The sequence below is a fragment of the Anas platyrhynchos genome, chromosome 3, assembly GCF_047663525.1.
Source record: "Anas platyrhynchos isolate ZD024472 breed Pekin duck chromosome 3, IASCAAS_PekinDuck_T2T, whole genome shotgun sequence".
NCBI classification, from domain to species: Eukaryota; Metazoa; Chordata; class Aves; order Anseriformes; family Anatidae; genus Anas; species Anas platyrhynchos.
Genome location: NC_092589.1, coordinates 89298603 through 89315460, shown reverse-complemented (window position 1 = coordinate 89315460; position 16858 = coordinate 89298603). Strand labels below are relative to the sequence as shown.

The following is a 16858-nucleotide window of genomic DNA, read 5'->3' as shown; positions in this document are numbered from 1 at the left end:
TTTAAAAAGTAAAAACTATTTTAAATAGTTTTTACCAGCTTTCATTTCCTGTGGTTTCTAGGAAACTTCGGTTTTGAATTACAGCAATACCATGCTCTCCTAACTGTTGTCTGCAACATCTTTTTCTGTCCTTTGCCTCTGATTGATATTGATGCTCTTTGGAAGATGATGAAGATAATGGTAGTGATGAAAATATAACTATTCAGAAAGAGTCAGCAAGAGTGGTTAAAGCAGGCTTTGAGTCTCATAGATAAAGTGTCTGAGGTGTTTCAAAATGGTGGTATATTTTAGGAAACCAGCTTCTTCTTCCATTTGAGAATCCTGATGATCCCTCTTCTGCATTTCTATTCTTCATGTCATATGTGCTGTCCTTGTACACTGAAATTATGCGTGCTTCTTAAGTTCCTGCATGCATCCCCATCTGTTATGTCAGTTCTTTTACATTAAATTATTTGACTGTCCAACAAAATCACTTGCTGTAGCACTTCAGTTATACATCTTCAATAAAGAGGTATGGCTGTATGTAAAAAAGACTTTGGCACAGAGTTCTCTTTTTATAGTTGAGAGAATGAGACTATTCTTCATCCTTCTTTTGCAAACATATATATGTGTTTTTGTTGGAAAATGTCTGCATCCTCCTATCTATAAGCAAGATGCACAAACAAAATATTTTATAGTCAACCCCAGCTATCCTTTCATTTTCTGCTTTGAAAAATGAGTGCTTCTTGTTTCTATGGCAATTATTAAACTAAAGGAAGAATCTGCACTTCAAAAAAAGAAAGTAATTTATTTTCTTGTTCTTTCCCATATGAAAAGAGCTTTAAATTCCTGTCATGGAGATGAGAGCCTGCCTGAAGTTAGGCAGAATCATTTCCTTTTCTGTATAACACACAGTTTGGAATTAATAAAGTCTGCTGAAAATTCACATATCCTGTCTCACAATATCCTAAGAATATATGGAGATACTTGAGCGACCTGCAAAAATTTGACAGCCCAAAATAAACCATTAAAAATCTGACTATGAAGCTATAAATGCACAAAACAATTTCATGTGAGCTATTATAAATTCTTATATTTTCACAATAGTTCTTTAAGTACAGGCTTGAAAAATACTATTAATGAGTCCATCAGTGTACAAAGAAACAGTGCTCTAAAAATGGTAGAAATGACTACTCTATACTTAAAGATGGATTTTTTTATCTATTTTTTAAAAATATGTATGTTTTTTGAAAGCATATATTAGCAATTTAATGAATAAAAGACTCGGTTCAATCAACTTGTACACTATAATTGTCCATTAAGCTGTCTTATTTATGAGAAAAACAAGATTATCATACATATATCTGCCTTTCAGGAGTTTAGATGAAATCCATCAAATGAGAAGATCACGTTCTCCAACTAGACACCATGATGCCTCCAGAAGTCCAGCTGATTACAGATCCAGAGACATGGATAGTCAGTATTTGTCTGATCAAGAAAGGTACATCATCAGTCTGACCTTGGAAGCAAGTTTAGAAATGTCTTTGTTGGTTTGCTTAATTTTAAAGTGTTTATCAGAAAACCACAGTCTGACAGTAATGGACAGAAAATCATCCTAATTTCAAAAACTAGTCATAATTAAGTTAGCTATGCCTCTTTTCTAGTGAAAATGTGCACTGGGTTGACAGTAGTAGCAGGTGTCTAGACTAATGGTTCTTGGGTTTTTGTCCTAGAGTACTCTGCTGTTTACTTCATGAACTTCAGCCCAGAGATTTTTGCCAGAAAGCCACAAATCCACACGTATGCCCTAACTGTTCTTGCAACACAGAGACCACAAACATATTTGTCTGTTTCGGAAGTCAGTAAAATACCAGGCATTACTTCCTACTACTTGGAAGTTGCATATGCTATAGTTTGCATTCCTATATTAATATATTTTGGATATCTGCCTTATTTGTCTCACAGCATCGTGCATAACATTCTGGTGAACTTGGCCCAATACATGCATTGTGAGGATAGTTATGGTGCTTGCAATTAAGAAAAATATCCAATCTTTGATTCTTTGATGCTTGACACATGCATATACCTCCCTGGAATGTATGCAGAAGCTACATACACTCCTCAGAGAATAATGTGTTCTCTAATAGGCATTTTTTTCGGTTATCTACAAATATCTTCTAATAAAATGGAAGGAAAAGGGGATTTCTGCTTAGTTTTTAGCTGAAAGGAAAAATAGACAAGGTTTTTCAGTTCAGTATTTTGGAAACATAATGGTGACATCACATGAATTACCAATTTGTGTGGTTCGTCTTTATACACAGAAAAATATCATATAGCTAAATTATAATGGCAAACTTTTACCATTCATATACAATCAACTGTCCTAGTAAAGTCCCATATTTTTGCAGTATGTTTTTATTTTTTATGAGTAACAGTGACAAAACCTTTCTAAATAATACAGTAAATTTAATATAGCAAACATGTTCTGTAGTGATGTGAAAGCATGTGAAGGAATACATATAAAAATCTCTGGAACTCTTTGTCCAATTTTTGAAGCAACACAAAAAGAAATTGAATAACAGATGGCTTTTGCAGGTAAACTAGTTCAGTTTTGTATATGATCTTGCCTGTTTTGTTTTGCTTTGTTTTATTTTGTATTTTAAATATGATAACACACATATGGGAATTAATGGTTTACTTGGAACAGTTTAAAATTCCAGTGTCTTAGTTTATCGGCAAGAAGTATGTACTAAGTTGGATTGTTGTATTGAATTTCCTTTCAGAGGTGAATTGAAATGCTTTTTAACTGTAGTGAAATCAGATTTAGAGTTAAGCTAATTACAGTAATTTCCCTTTGTTGCAAATATTTCATGTTACTAGTTGTTATAGGTAGTGATACATACCAAGTCTTCCTGAAAATATGTATTGAATAGTTTTCTTATTCAGCAGATTTGGAAGAGACATTTAAACGTAGCTTTTGTCACTAGAAATAAGTATGACTGTATAGAAGATTATCTTATAGTAAAGCCTGGAAACATGATATAAATGACAATATATGCATGCAGTGTGCTTGGAGAACAGGACTTGCACTGATAATTTTTCAGAGATGAGCCATCAGAAAAGAGCACAGCAGCAATGGGCTGTTGAATTTGTTCTGATGAGTAGGAAACAGACTTCAGTTCTCGGGTGTTCAGAAGACACTTTTCAGAAGTTAAAAGATCAGATGCGAAGACAGGATTTGCAGGATTTAAACAGGGGTGCCTGTACTTAATCTCCTTCAGTCATAATCTGCACTGGTCTCATTTTTTTTTCATTTTCATTTTCTTTTCCTCAAGTTTCTTCAGTTGTTGAAACTGCTTAACTCTTGCAGATTTCATTGACTTTCAAGGAATTTAAGTAGCACCACAGGGAGGATTAAAACAGCTTTTGTTTTTGATATAGTTGTTGTGAAAGCACATCCCCCGACAGTTTCATTGTTGATGTGAAATCCTCTTTCACATCTTGGCATTTAAAAAAATATATATTTTTTGCTATTATTCCTATGTCTTAGTATCATCATTAGTGCAAGTATTATGTGTCGCTCATTTGCTGAACCCCTCATCAAAACAAGTACATTCTTTTAGATACTCAACATAAATCTGGTTTGGAATGTATTTTCCTGATAGTTGCATGGCATAAATTTTAGTTGCTGAATACTTTTGATCATTTTTTCAGTGATCCTTTACTGGTCCCAAATTAATAGTGAATATTTTGAGTATCTTTTTGTAAAAATAATTGCTATAGTCTGTTACAAAAGCATATGGTGTGATACACTCCCAGTGGAACTGATTTGATCACTTTACCTTTTTTATATATGTTTATATAAACATGTATATGTTTATAAATATATATAAATCTGTTAGGAAATGCTAAGACTACTAGGAAATCTAGCTAATCAGTATACTTTTCTCTGAATTTAGGATAATCATCTGATTTTTAAGGAGATAGCACTTTTCACTTTTTAGTGTTTGTTTTATTCCTAAATAATATCTGTTAATCTGAGTCCTTAAATATTCCCATTAGAAAACCCTTGTTTTAGAATAATATTTTTTATTTTATATGTCTCCAAAACAGTCTTAATTTGTTGTAGAACTACCAGTATCATCTTATATTATCAGTAATATATTGCTAGGGGTTCTTTTTTTTTTTTTTTTTTCTTGAGGCTTCTATGGTGAATTTGCTGTTTTCTACCCTTTTTTTTTGGATGAGTTATGTATTAGTGTTTGCCATGGGCTCATAAAAATGGGCTCTTTGGCTTTGGCTCAGCAAAGGTAGAATAAATATTAACAAAGTACCCTGTGATTTAATGTGGATTTTGTATCTGCTGTCTTTTAGATTTTATCCTGCTTCTCCAGATACTGTCTCAGATATTAAAGCAGTGCATGAAACTTCTTCTATATAGTGTTTTGATAATAATTCCTCAGTTTTTGCAAGAAAATCACAAAACTCTTAACTAATTACAGAAAATTATAACTTTTTCCTAAAATGCACATGTATTTGTAATTTGGAAACTTGCATATAAATGCTGTCAGTGCTCTAAGATTAGGAATGCAATTTTTGCTTTAAAAAAATACGCAGAAATCCAAGAAAATGATTCAGTTCACTTTTAATACATTTTGTTGCATCAAAATCAGGCTAGTGGTTCCAGATACAAACTTAAATCTCAGATGTGACTAACAAGCCATTGTTTTAGTCTTTCTAGTTCAGAACTTTAGATAAATATTACCTAAGCTACATCAAGTAAATAGGTCAGTTTATAATGGTATGAAGTACAGAACACATTGAAAAAGTGCTACTTTTTACATTTTGTAATCTTTTCTCTCTCTCTCACCATAGTACTTCATATGATTCCCAGCTTCTTTTAAAATACCATGTTTCCATGAAGTTTAGCTTTACTTTCATATTTACAGTAATTTGAAAACTGGGGGCTTTGTCTTTCTGATTGTGCTGAAGTGCATAAAACTACAGGATTAATTCAAGGGATATTTCATATCATAATCATACTTACCATAGGCATAAATATATATTAATTTTACCATCTTGCTTGGATGTAATGTGTTTGGTTGCATTAAATGAATAATATAACAAATGGCTGATTTTTCTGAATTGGAAACAATAAGAAACAAGAAGTCTGGCTGATAAGCATTTTTTTTTCTTTTGCATTGCATTGCAAAATACTCCAAAGAGCTATCAGTCAGAATTTGTATTTGTCCAAACATAATATTTCCAGTGAACACCTATTTTTCCCTAAAGGGTGACTGGTTACTCTTTCTATTAACTGCTTTGCAGTGCATTAGTAACAAACCTTCCCTGCTTTTTTTCATGTATATTTTTGTGGCTTATAAAAAAACAAACATTTTATTTATTTATTTATTTATTTTTTTGCTAAAGTGTGTCTTCATGAATTGATTTATGAGAAAGGAGGTTATTAGAGAAATGTAACTGATTTTGGGATTCCTGACAGAATTCATGAAGAACTCTGAAACAGTACTGCAGAATTTTAAAGGGAGAAACTACAAAATTACATGCTGCAGTTAAAGGATTTGCTTGAAAATGTAGTTACCACAGGCATTTTTTGGCTCATATTCTTTGAGAAGTGCAGTGTGGGTTTGAACATTAGCAGGCTACGTATCTGGATGGAAGTTTCTTGTTTCTTTTTATGTTTTTATTTGCAAATCATTGGCATAACCCATGTCATCTAATGCTTCATAATTCTATCTGTTTCACTCACCATCCATCCTGTCTGTGCAGTGAGCTTCTTATGCTGCCCAGAGCAAAACGAGGAAGAAGTGCAGAGTGCCTACATACCATCAGGTAAATACAGGAATCTGGTAATCATCAACACCTCTGGTCAGTTATGTATGCTTTGTGTGCCCAGCATCCCAGTATGTACAGAACTTCCCAGTATGTTGTGATCCAGGTGTCAGTTATTCTTTTTTTGTTTTGTTTGTTTTAAATCAGATCAAGATGTATATGTATGTTTGTAAACTTCCATAGTAAGGATTGAAGCAGCTAAAGAATTTCTGATTTTGCAGTTGTATTTTGTCGTATATTATCCGTCCAGTCACAGAAGTCCTGACCACCAATGCATGGCAGTGTTATTATAATTTCAGACGTTCTTTTTGAGTTTTTGTTTGCCTTTATTTCCATTTATTATGTCTGTATTACAGTCAAGCACAAGCCAACAATCTTTACTTGTGACACCAAATCTCACGGTGACTTTGAACATTTGTAGGGAAGAGCAAGGTGCTTAAGGAGACTGTGATTTAAAGGCTCCCTCACACTACCAGATTTGAGGGGTTTCATAATATTTTTTTTCCTTTGAATTTGATTTAGGCATAAACTTTGCAGTTTGAGCTCATCTTCAATCTTGGAGCTCTCTGTGTTAACAGTTCTGAATGCTGAGAAACTAAACAAAAATGAAATATCTTAATCTAGCAAACATAACTATGGCCCCCTTGTTTCTCATACCACATCTGTTAACTCGGTTAATAATAAAGGTCAGATTGTGTCAAAAATATTCAATTTAGAATCAACAAAATTGTAATTGTCTTCATCAAAATAGAAAAAAGAGCATCAAAGATGCTGTGATAGGGTTCTGATAAACTGTTTAATAGCAAAATAATAAATACAAAAGTAAATAAATAAAATACAATAACTCTCCCAAAAACAAACAATAAACACAGCTGAGCATCACTGCATCTGTTACATTAAAATTTAAATTTTACTTATGAGTTGTGTAATTCTCATATTTCATCTAAAAGGCTTTTGCCTCAACATTTTAGGTTTTTACTTTATCTCTTCACTCCTTGCTATTTTATCAGTTTATTGTCATGTCATACTAATTTTTCTCTGCCTCCTCCTTCTGCCCTTTTTCTTTTTGCTACACTTTCTATAGCTTTATACCCTAACCACCTCCAGCTCTGTGCTTTTTCTTTTCCCCATTAAAGACTGTAATTTTCATTATAATTTTTCAATGACAGAGTTTAAATTCTTGCTTAATGCATGAAGTAAATATTGTATCATAAACTTTTGATGCCCTTTGTCTAGCTGCTATAGATTTCCAATTGTGTTACAAATCTACTAGCCCATCTGGCAGCTAACCAGCTGAAAGTTGTGCATGGGCAGCTAGGTAACAGCGACACTAGAGTGCAGCCCTTCCTTGCCTTTTTCCTTTTCTAATTTTTGCTCTTATTTTCTTAGAATTAAGAAAAGTAACAAATTATCCCAAATTAGTAAAATAAGTTATTACAGTAATAAATTAACAACTTATGAGAGTAACAAATATAAAATTAAAGAGTTGTTAAAGTAACAGTAATGTTATACTATAAAACAAAGTACTTTTAATAGCATATTGAACGGGACTATGCAGGCAACAGAATAAAGTAGATTGACTGTTAAATATAACTCTGAGGCTTATGCAGTTTAATCCATGTTGGAATAATATCCAGAAAATTACCATTACCCATGCCAAGAAACGCTTTCAACAAAAATTTTGTCCACATGGTAGCTGCCATTTTTCCTCCTTTCTCATTCATAGTGGCCTGACAGTTATTCATGTTAGAAAGAGAATTATAAGACATTATTCCTGTTTTCTAGACAGCTTGCTGAATAATGTCTTAATTAATTGTTGAGACAGCTTCAGCATAAAATGGGATATAAGTGTTAAGTGTTTCATATTACGTGAAAGAAATATTAATATGAGATGGTCCAAGCTACAAAGTCAAGATTTATGGTTAGTTTGCTTCACCAGTTTACAGTGTTATTCCTAGCTGTCCATCCTGACCATCTGTACATGATTATTGACTTAGACCAGATACAGTGATACAGTGAAAGGAAAATGCACCTATGCCTTAGACCAGGGAAAAGTCACAGTCCATGTCTTAGCTCACACCTAGTACTCATACTCTGCTACTATGATAGAATCAATATGATTAATAACCATACCTTTACTCCAGCTTTGCAACATCACAGTGATCCCTGCTAGTCAGCAGTGATGACAGCTAAACCTGTACAGCAGGAGTGGTCAGCAGGAGCTCCTCTGTTGCCTTCTCAGGCTTTTACGAATAGTAGGGTTCCCAGAAAGACAGTTGTTTTATCTGATTATGATTTAGCCAGGTTTGTAATTTTGATCTGCTGTGCTGAGGTCCAAGTCCCAGTAGGAATCAAAATGCCCTGTTGGGACAGACTGCTCCTGAAGCTGGCAAACTCCTTAAGGCTGCAGGCCCTTCTGCTAATAGCACCACAGCTGTGGCCTGGTTGGGTAAATGGAAAATTTTTTAAACCTGAACCATTGAATGTTATGATTCCCATTAGTCAGGCACTGTCTGCCTTTACATTTCTCCCTTGTTTGCTTGGGTAGTAAAAGTTTCCTGTTCTAAAATCTCATGTACTACGAGTGATGGTATCAGACGGTTGTCATACAGCATGGAGAGCTGCAATGCTGGCTGATGTAGTAGATCTTCCTGCTTTTTAAGTAGCTTGTGATTATTAATAACAATTAATTAGATTTTGAAGCTGATACACCGCTTCTAAAAGACTTCAATATTCAGAAATGCCAGTTGCTAATACATCTATAACTGACGTTGTGGTATCACTTTTTTAGCAAGCATTTCATGCTTGACTTTGGAAGCTTGTCTCAGTTAAAGTCTCTGTATATCTAAATAAAGCATTACCAAGAGAAATAAACAGCAGCCTAATCCTTTACGAAAGCTTGTATACTTTGATTGAAAATGTCAATAGAAGGAATTTAGATTACTTTCATTACAAGTACAAAATCTAAGCTGTACTAGTATTGTCATGAATTCATGGGCTGTTTTAACGGAAGTGTAATCACAAAAATTTGTCCCCCAGATAGCTATCATGGTAGTAGAACTGAGAACATATATTGAGAAATCTACTCATGCAGCTAATAAATATAGTAAAATATTGTGCATTTATTTTAAGTTCTGGTCAATCTTGCCTTACTTTTATCTATCTTTTTATTTTTGGCATGTTTTTATGTTTTTCTCTTTTCTTTTCTGTTCTACCACATTCAAGAAGTTCTGTTAGGCACTATAAAACATTACCACCCAAGATGCCTTTACTAGAAAATGGTACTAATTGGAACTTATACAGGTAAGAAGTATTTAGAGTCCCCTTTAAGTAGTTAGTGACTTCTTGGGGAATAAATAGTCTTGCTTTATAAAATAAATTAGTTTTTCATATACTTTTGGTAACTGAGAGCTAAGGGACATAATCCTAAAATAACTTCATATTGTCTAAATTAACCCCTACATATAAAAGACTTTCCATAAGGTAGTTTTCTTTACGGTTAACATTGTATGTTGCATGTTTTTTCCTTGTTACTTTCTTTTGTTTATGTATGTAATTTTGCTTACATGTCAAATTTATTTTCACTTTGTTTAAATGATTTTAATTTACAAAGCTCAACTCTTCCTGCATGTGCTAAGACCAAATCAGTGATTAGACAGGATATTTCTCTCCTTCGTGATTGCCTTAATTCACGAATACCGAAATTTGGAGATGACCTCCTGGTTAGGTAAGAAACTGAGGGTTAATCACCTCTCCTGTTTGGTATTTAATATGGATTTATAAACTAAATGAGCTTCATTGTAAAGTGATTTCACATCATATGCAGTGTATCACATCCTTTTATATTGGCTTAAGATTTACCTCTTTTAATAAGGATTTTGATTGATTGGTATTTCTCATTCCACATTCTTACAAGTGGACGTTGTTCTGTCTCATTCAGTTTTAAACATTTCAACAGTCTTACAAAAAAAAAAAAAATATAGCAGTCTTTTATTTGGTTTTATTTTCTAAACAAATCTTGGCACTGTCATCCAGTCAGCTCTTTTATGTTTTCCTTAATTAAATCATTGTGATTCTACATTTTCTGTAAAGAGAGCATTATTTTATGAGTTAATATCTAACATTGTATTCCTTTCTTTGTTTTCTTTTTCTTTCTCTTCTACCATTGGATGCAATGCACTGGCACTAGTGAACTACAGCCCTCCCTTGACAGGGCTAGGAGTGCTAGTACCAACTGCTTGAGACCAGATACTAGTTTGCATTCACCAGAACGAGAAAGGTATAAAATAAAAACTTATGAATTTCTTGTCATCTGTGCTGGTGATTTTTATCAGTTTTGGTTTTCTTTATATGAGTACTCTACGTTCCTGTACATTCATGTCTGCTTTGGTATTTGTAGACATTTTTGCTCCTATATTCATGTATGTCGTGTAAATTGTGTCTTGGAGCTTATAACTGCTTCTGGCTTCTTTCCTTGTTTTAGTTCAAGCTGATGTCATTGTTTGCAGAAGTCCTCAGTATGCTGATAATAACATTGCAGTGTTAAGTATTTTGATGAAGTACCACTTGATTGTTAATCTTCATCACCATTTGCTAAAAAGTATTACATTTATTTCTTGCCTGCTTTGTGGACTGCTAAAAAGGTGGTGACATAATTTATAAATTATGTGACAAAACTCATATTTCAAACCTGAACTGTAGTTTGTCTAGCAATGTATTTTCTGTAAGACATCCAGCCAAACTTCATTGCTTCTTTAATCTAATCTGCTGCATCTGCTTTTGCAATTACAAGGCAAGTCACTGCATTGAGATTTCTTTTCACTCTGTGACATTATATTAAGGCTCACATAAGTCTTAAGAAGATATGTTTGCAGTTTAAATGAAATATTGTTGTGTCACTTCTATTGTGTAGGCATTATATTTTATTTTCTGATCTCTAATATTACAAAAACTTGCTTCAAAATCTTAGCTGAACTAAATACTGTTGGTGTGTTTGGCAGATGGGATTGTTCCACGAGGGAATTTTTCATCACCTGCTGTTTTTTGGCTAAAAATTATACTGTTTTAGGGGGAGATTTTAGCTTTGCTAAAGGCAATAGGTTGCCATGGACTATGGCACAATTACAATTTCAGCAGTTCAGTGTATCACAAATATGGTGGCTAATTATGTGAAATTGCTGTGTCAGTCAACCCACAGTATGGTAATGAAAGCTGTTGCATCATTTACGTTATTGTGGGAGAGGACCTGTGAAGAAAGGCTGTGAGAACTTACTTTTTTCTTTGAGACAAGGTTTCTCTCTCTTTTTTTTTATTTTTTTATTTTTTTTTTGTGTGCGTGTGTGTGTGTGTGTGTGTATTTGGGGAATTTCCCTTTCCCTCCTCCCTCCCTTCCTGATGCTCCTTGACTGGAACTGTGCTGTTCTCAAGCTGTGCTCTTGTTGGATAGGACTGACTCATGTCCTGCTGATATATCTCAACTAGATCTTCACTAGTTCATTCCTTTTTAAGATAAAGCACAAGATATCATAATATCATATCTCATATGTACCTGGTTGTCCAAAACAAAAATTTTGACAGAAATGAGGCCGCCCCCAGCAAAACACAGGATGCCATTCTAGATTTTTTATAAAATTTATAGTAGTATCATATTACTATGTGTGATAGATATATGCAGTTGTATTCATCTGTAAGCAGCTATTTAATGCAACAATATATGGATATAAGCAGTGTATGTTTAGTAGTTTCATTTCAAGATGCCAGACATCAAGCTGAATATTCAAAGAAATGGTAGTTGGCAACTGTAAAATATCATAGTTAAAATTACATACTGAAATCTAAATCTGTCACGGATGTTAACTATGTCTATTGTGTCTTTATGATTCATCTCAGCAACTTCTGCCCACTAGGCACCAAATAGAATCAGCAGCATTTTTCATGTGCTGCTCATAAAGAGAAGTGTTTAGTCTATGTTAGTGGCCTCTGCTTCTACTAAGCACTAGGTTTTGCCAAATTGTCTCTGATCCTGATCCGGAATATATGTCTATCTCTGAAACTTTTACATTTTTGCTTTATAAGTCCTTTAGTCACTTAGAGAGTGACTAAAAAATTGCTTTTGACTTGGGGTCCTTCATGGTGTGCAGAAAACTCTTTTTTATGAAATTCATGTTTTGTATTTCCATGATGGTTTTGTGGCAAATAAAAAGATATATGGCTTTGTCAGAGGACTAATGACAGGATTTTTTATTTTTAATTTAGACATAGTTGTTGCTTTGTTTTGTTTTGTTTTCCTCCCTAATGTAGTCCGATTTGTGGAGGAACATACTACATTTAAAAAAAAAACAAACACCAACAACTAAATCACCAATTTAATATTTTAGTTTGGGGGTATACTAATTTTAGAAGATTTACTACTCCACTGTTGAATGTGTGTGCTAACACTTTAGTGTAAGAGTGTAAGATTAGTTGTCAGTTGCATGTAATGATAGAGGAGTCTAGTTTGAAGAACAGGAATTAAGTTCAAGGAATGTAGAAAACATTTATGTCTGTGCTGAGCAAGATTAGATAAGGTACTTAAATTACAGTAAGACACGTTCATTGATGTTACAGGTTCACAAAGCTTTTAGGAAAAGCTTTTGGAAAGCAAGTGTAATGAAACACTCTGATAGATGATCTGGAAAAGGTTGTCTAGCCTTTATTGCTGGAGACTCCTCAAGAAGAGATTATGCAACCAGGTGTAGTTGGTCCTGCTTGTAGCAAAGAGAAACACTAGGGTTTTGTGAAGTCTAATTTGTAAAGCACTACTTTTTAATCGGTGTATGTGTAAGAGGACCTATGTTGAAGGTACTGTTAATTGTTTTTGTGGCTTCTTTTTTTATTCACAGAATGGAGTTGTAGATTTTATTTTAAATGTAGGCTTTAAACCCTCAAAATATACAAATAGAATTCTAAATGTGGAACTATATCTTTTCTTGAACAAAATTTTAAGTATACTTACCAGTGGAAAATTCTTTCTACCCATTTTGCTCAACCTTTTGCCTGAGAGGGTATAAATTAAATTGTATTTGAGATCAAGAGATAAAGTGGTCCACTTGACTTTTTTTTAACAAAATGATGCTGACTGACCATAGAGTTCTATTTCTCCATGTTAATTATTCAGTGAAAACACTTAAATTCCAAAAACCATAATTTTTGTCATTTGAAATGATTGGAATAATTATTTTTTAAGATGTTGCTGTGTCAATAAAAGTTGTGTTGATCCACAAACACCTGCAGAAAAGTACTTTTAGCAATATATATAATTCAGGAAAATACATGTCTTGTTGCACTAAAAACAAACAAAAAATTCCTCTTCTCCTTCTGTAAGCTATGTCACTTGAGCAAGGAAAGTCTTCATGATTTGACTGGCAAACTGACCTTGCCCTGATACAGGCAAACTATTTTCATTAAATGAAATAGTTTGATACTGAACCTAACCCTTCATATCTTTCTTTTTGACATGGTGTATACTAGGACATTCAAAAAGGTCCAGGCCTTACCAATTCAGTTGCACCATGATTATTTTTTTTTATTTATTTTTTATTTCTTTTGACCTATCCCTAGTTTTTTGGTCAAAATAATCATCTTGTTGAGGTTTGTGATGATTTACAAGACATGTTAGTTTATAAGATAGACATAGTTACTCTGTAAAGCCATGAAAAGTTTTTGCTGCCACTACTTTCTGTAGTGTGATTTTTCGTTGTCTTCTTCACTGTGGCTCAAAATCTCTGTGTTTTTTTCTGTGTAATTATGTATCATGTCCTAAAACAGCATCATCTGTGTGCAAACACTAGCCTCAACTGAGGAAAACTCATAGGCACAGGACTTATATGCACTGTCCAAAACCAATTCAGCTGTGCTTTCTCGTCATTGTAGCATCTTCCCTAGATTATCTAGTGATATTTAAGATTGTAGTAATCGTTACTTAATAATATGAAGTGTGGCTTATTGACATGAGTTTCTTATATTGAAAGAAATTATTGTAATAGCAGTTAGCACAAAATCAGTGGTACAGATTGGGAATGGTTGTATGCTTTGATCCTGAGAAGTTTAGGTAGAGGACTTGTGAGCAAGTAAAACTGAAGAGCACAGCCTGGTGATGAGTTCATGTAAGACTGTCTGCATGTCTGCAAAATGTGGCCAAACTCTGTTAGATTCACTCTGAGGTGATTCACTGAAGTAAGACTTAAAATATTTCAGAGATCTCTAGGGTTTTTAATATCTGCTGTTCATTACCACCCAAACAGGATACAAAGCTGAACAATTGTCTATTAGCTACTTATAAGTAGATAACAGAACAGTTAGAACTGTCATTTGATCCAGTTAAGACCGGTTCTGATGTAATGTTAATTTTTGTATTTTTTTTAGTAAGTCTGAAGCGTTAAGGCATTTATATTGCATGTCTGTAACAGCAATGTTGATCGTCATTATTTACATTTAAAATTATGTACAGTAAAATAACTGCTTGCATTAGGTATATAATGCATTGTGTTTTCAGTTATTTTCAAACATGTAAAGGAATAGGTTATTGCATGTTTGTCTGCATTGTCTGCTCACAGTCATTAAAAATTTGGTGAAAGAGCATGTTCTCAAAGTTCATACTGCATGATGTAGTTAATTCTATCAAATGCTATTTGATACTTGTAGTGGATATCAGCATATTAAGGGCTTTGAGTGCACTGATGCATTAACATTTTCTTTAACTCTTGCTTTGGAGAGAAAAATAAACTAACTGCTTACAACCTATTTTTTCTTGAAACTTCTGATCTACCTCAATGTTCAAGTGATGCTAATCTCCTTGAAAGCTTTGTTATTTGCATGTTCCATAAATCAAACCCTTTTCCTTATTATATGGACTGGAAGGATGCCTCAGAAAGTGAATATTACATATTTATGCAGTGTTTACATAAATGTTTGCTGTTTTTGTAAATTAATCAGTATTTTTTGATTTTTCTAAATTGTTACACATACACTCTTACAACCACATAACATTACATCAAAATACACAAAAATGTCAGTCTTTAGTATACTATGTATATAAAATTGTAAATAAAATCACAGAATCACAGAGTATCCTGAGTTGGAAGGGACCCACAAGGATCATTGAGTCCAACTCCTGTCTCCAGACAAAATGAGATTTTTAAAGAAAAAAAAAATCACATAAGACACTACTATTCATTCACAATCTTGACTACTTTTTATTTTTTATTTTTTAATTTACCTATATAACAATCTGCTGTCGTGCTGCAGGGATACTGAGAAATTATCAGAAAATTAACACAAATATGTGCAACCTTAACCTTTTAATCTTTCTGATTCTGCAAGAGAACTGTATTGGTAAGTAATCAGTGCTGCCATACTGCTCTAAAACTTGAACTCTGGTTTGTTCAGCACTACTTTGGTGCTGAAATGACATATGTGCTGCTGCTAGGAAAACTTCAAAGGGAACAGAATATGAAGAAACAATTGCCTCAGGTGGTTGTGGTTAAATCACTTTTGTGATATATATATAGTTTACTCAAAAGTATAGCTCTTAAAATATGCAGAATTTCTTATTAGTAGGCATACAGTACATCCATTACAGTCAGAGCAAGACATTTCTATAAGCAGATGAATGGAACAGAGAATGACTCTCTCTGTGTGTTCCAGAAAATGGTCACTTTATGCCTCAGAATTTTTCATATAATTCACAGTCCCACATTTTTACCAAGGATGCATTTTCAGTACAAAGAGTTAGGAGAGATTAGCTTAACAATATGCCAGCTAGCAGTCAATAGAAAATTCAGTCTTTGCAAAGCTTCTAGAATTACAATTTTATATGGAGATGATAGGCTTTTAGATAGTCTAGCTTTGGAGAACATTTGAAACCTTATGGTGCACTGCATGAAAGTTTTAAATTAGTTGAAATTCTGCTTCTTTGGTAGCACATTTTCTTTGTTTCAGCTGAAATAGTTGTGCAGTAAGCAGCCGTAAGAATAGTATACCAGGAAATTAGAAAACAGAAAAAATAATTAAATTACACACTTTCATTACTTTTTGGGGTATTTTTCCAGTCCCAAATTGCTTATATTTAATTATATCATGAACTAAATATCCTGTTTTTTTCCTGTTTTATTGAACGGGCAAACAGGGGTAGATGGTCCCCCTCCCTAGAGAGGAGACGACCTACTAGTCCCAGGATTCATATCGAGCATGCATCTCCGGAGGATGACAGGTACTAGGCAACTCCTCCCAGTCAAAAAGTGGCTTACTGCATCTTGCACTCTCAGAGGAGTACACTAAAATTTAAAAGTATGCATGTGTATAGAGAGAGACCTTTAAACTCCAGAAGCCCAAAATAAAATAGCAGCTTTAGGTATCATCTCTGCATTTTGTTGAACTGTTATAAAGCACCTAGGAAGTAAAAATTTTCTGTTTGCCTGAGCAGTTACAAGCCATTTAATAAGATGGCTAATACCACTGAACATCATCTCTTAATGTTCGTCAGTCTATTTTTTCCTGCTTCTGTAAATGGTGATGGCATTTTCTCTGTGGTGCTTTATAATATGATAATATACCTGTTGTAGAGCCTGTTGTTTTTTTTAGGTGTCTATTTTAATTTTTATTGTGCTTTTTGTTGTTGTTGTTGTTTAACAAAAAAAAAAAAAAAAGAGCCATGATATGTTGGAATTGTTGGAAGTTTCGGTAATACTTACTAGTTAATGTATGTAAAATTGGTAGTGTTCTTAAATTCTGTCCTAAATTAGGATGGTCGTAATGGAACAGGTTTTCCTAACAAGGTAGGTTTTGTTAAAACCACCAGATCTTTAAATACACGTTAATGTTGAATACGAACTATGATTAATAGAAGTACCTTTCTTTATTTTTTTTTCTTGTTATGAGCTTTCTACTCTAATTAGTTTTGATGTTCCATTGTTTTGACAGTAGTAATTTTTTGTATCTTTTTTCCTGATAAATCTATATTATTTTTAACCACACATCGTATTTTTAC

At 33.4% G+C, this 16858-nt stretch overlaps 1 protein-coding gene across 29 annotated transcripts in view; it reads left to right on the top strand.

Moving 5' to 3' along the window:
* RIMS1 (regulating synaptic membrane exocytosis 1) overlaps positions 1-16858 on the top strand; it is a 318971-nt gene that overhangs the window by 200731 nt on the left and 101382 nt on the right. For 8 of the 29 annotated variants that reach the window (XM_072036279.1, XM_072036278.1, XM_072036284.1 and 5 more), the window contains exons 17-19: positions 1355-1480; positions 5770-5832; positions 10022-10111. In XM_072036279.1, the coding sequence (XP_071892380.1) occupies positions 1355-1480; positions 5770-5832; positions 10022-10111 (279 nt within the window). Of the gene's footprint in view, positions 1-1354; positions 1481-5769; positions 5833-9057; positions 9136-9445; positions 9560-10021; positions 10112-15997; positions 16082-16858 lie in introns of all 29 variants that reach the window. The other 21 variants (XR_011808513.1, XM_038176856.2, XM_072036282.1 and 18 more) reach the window with 6 other exon arrangements.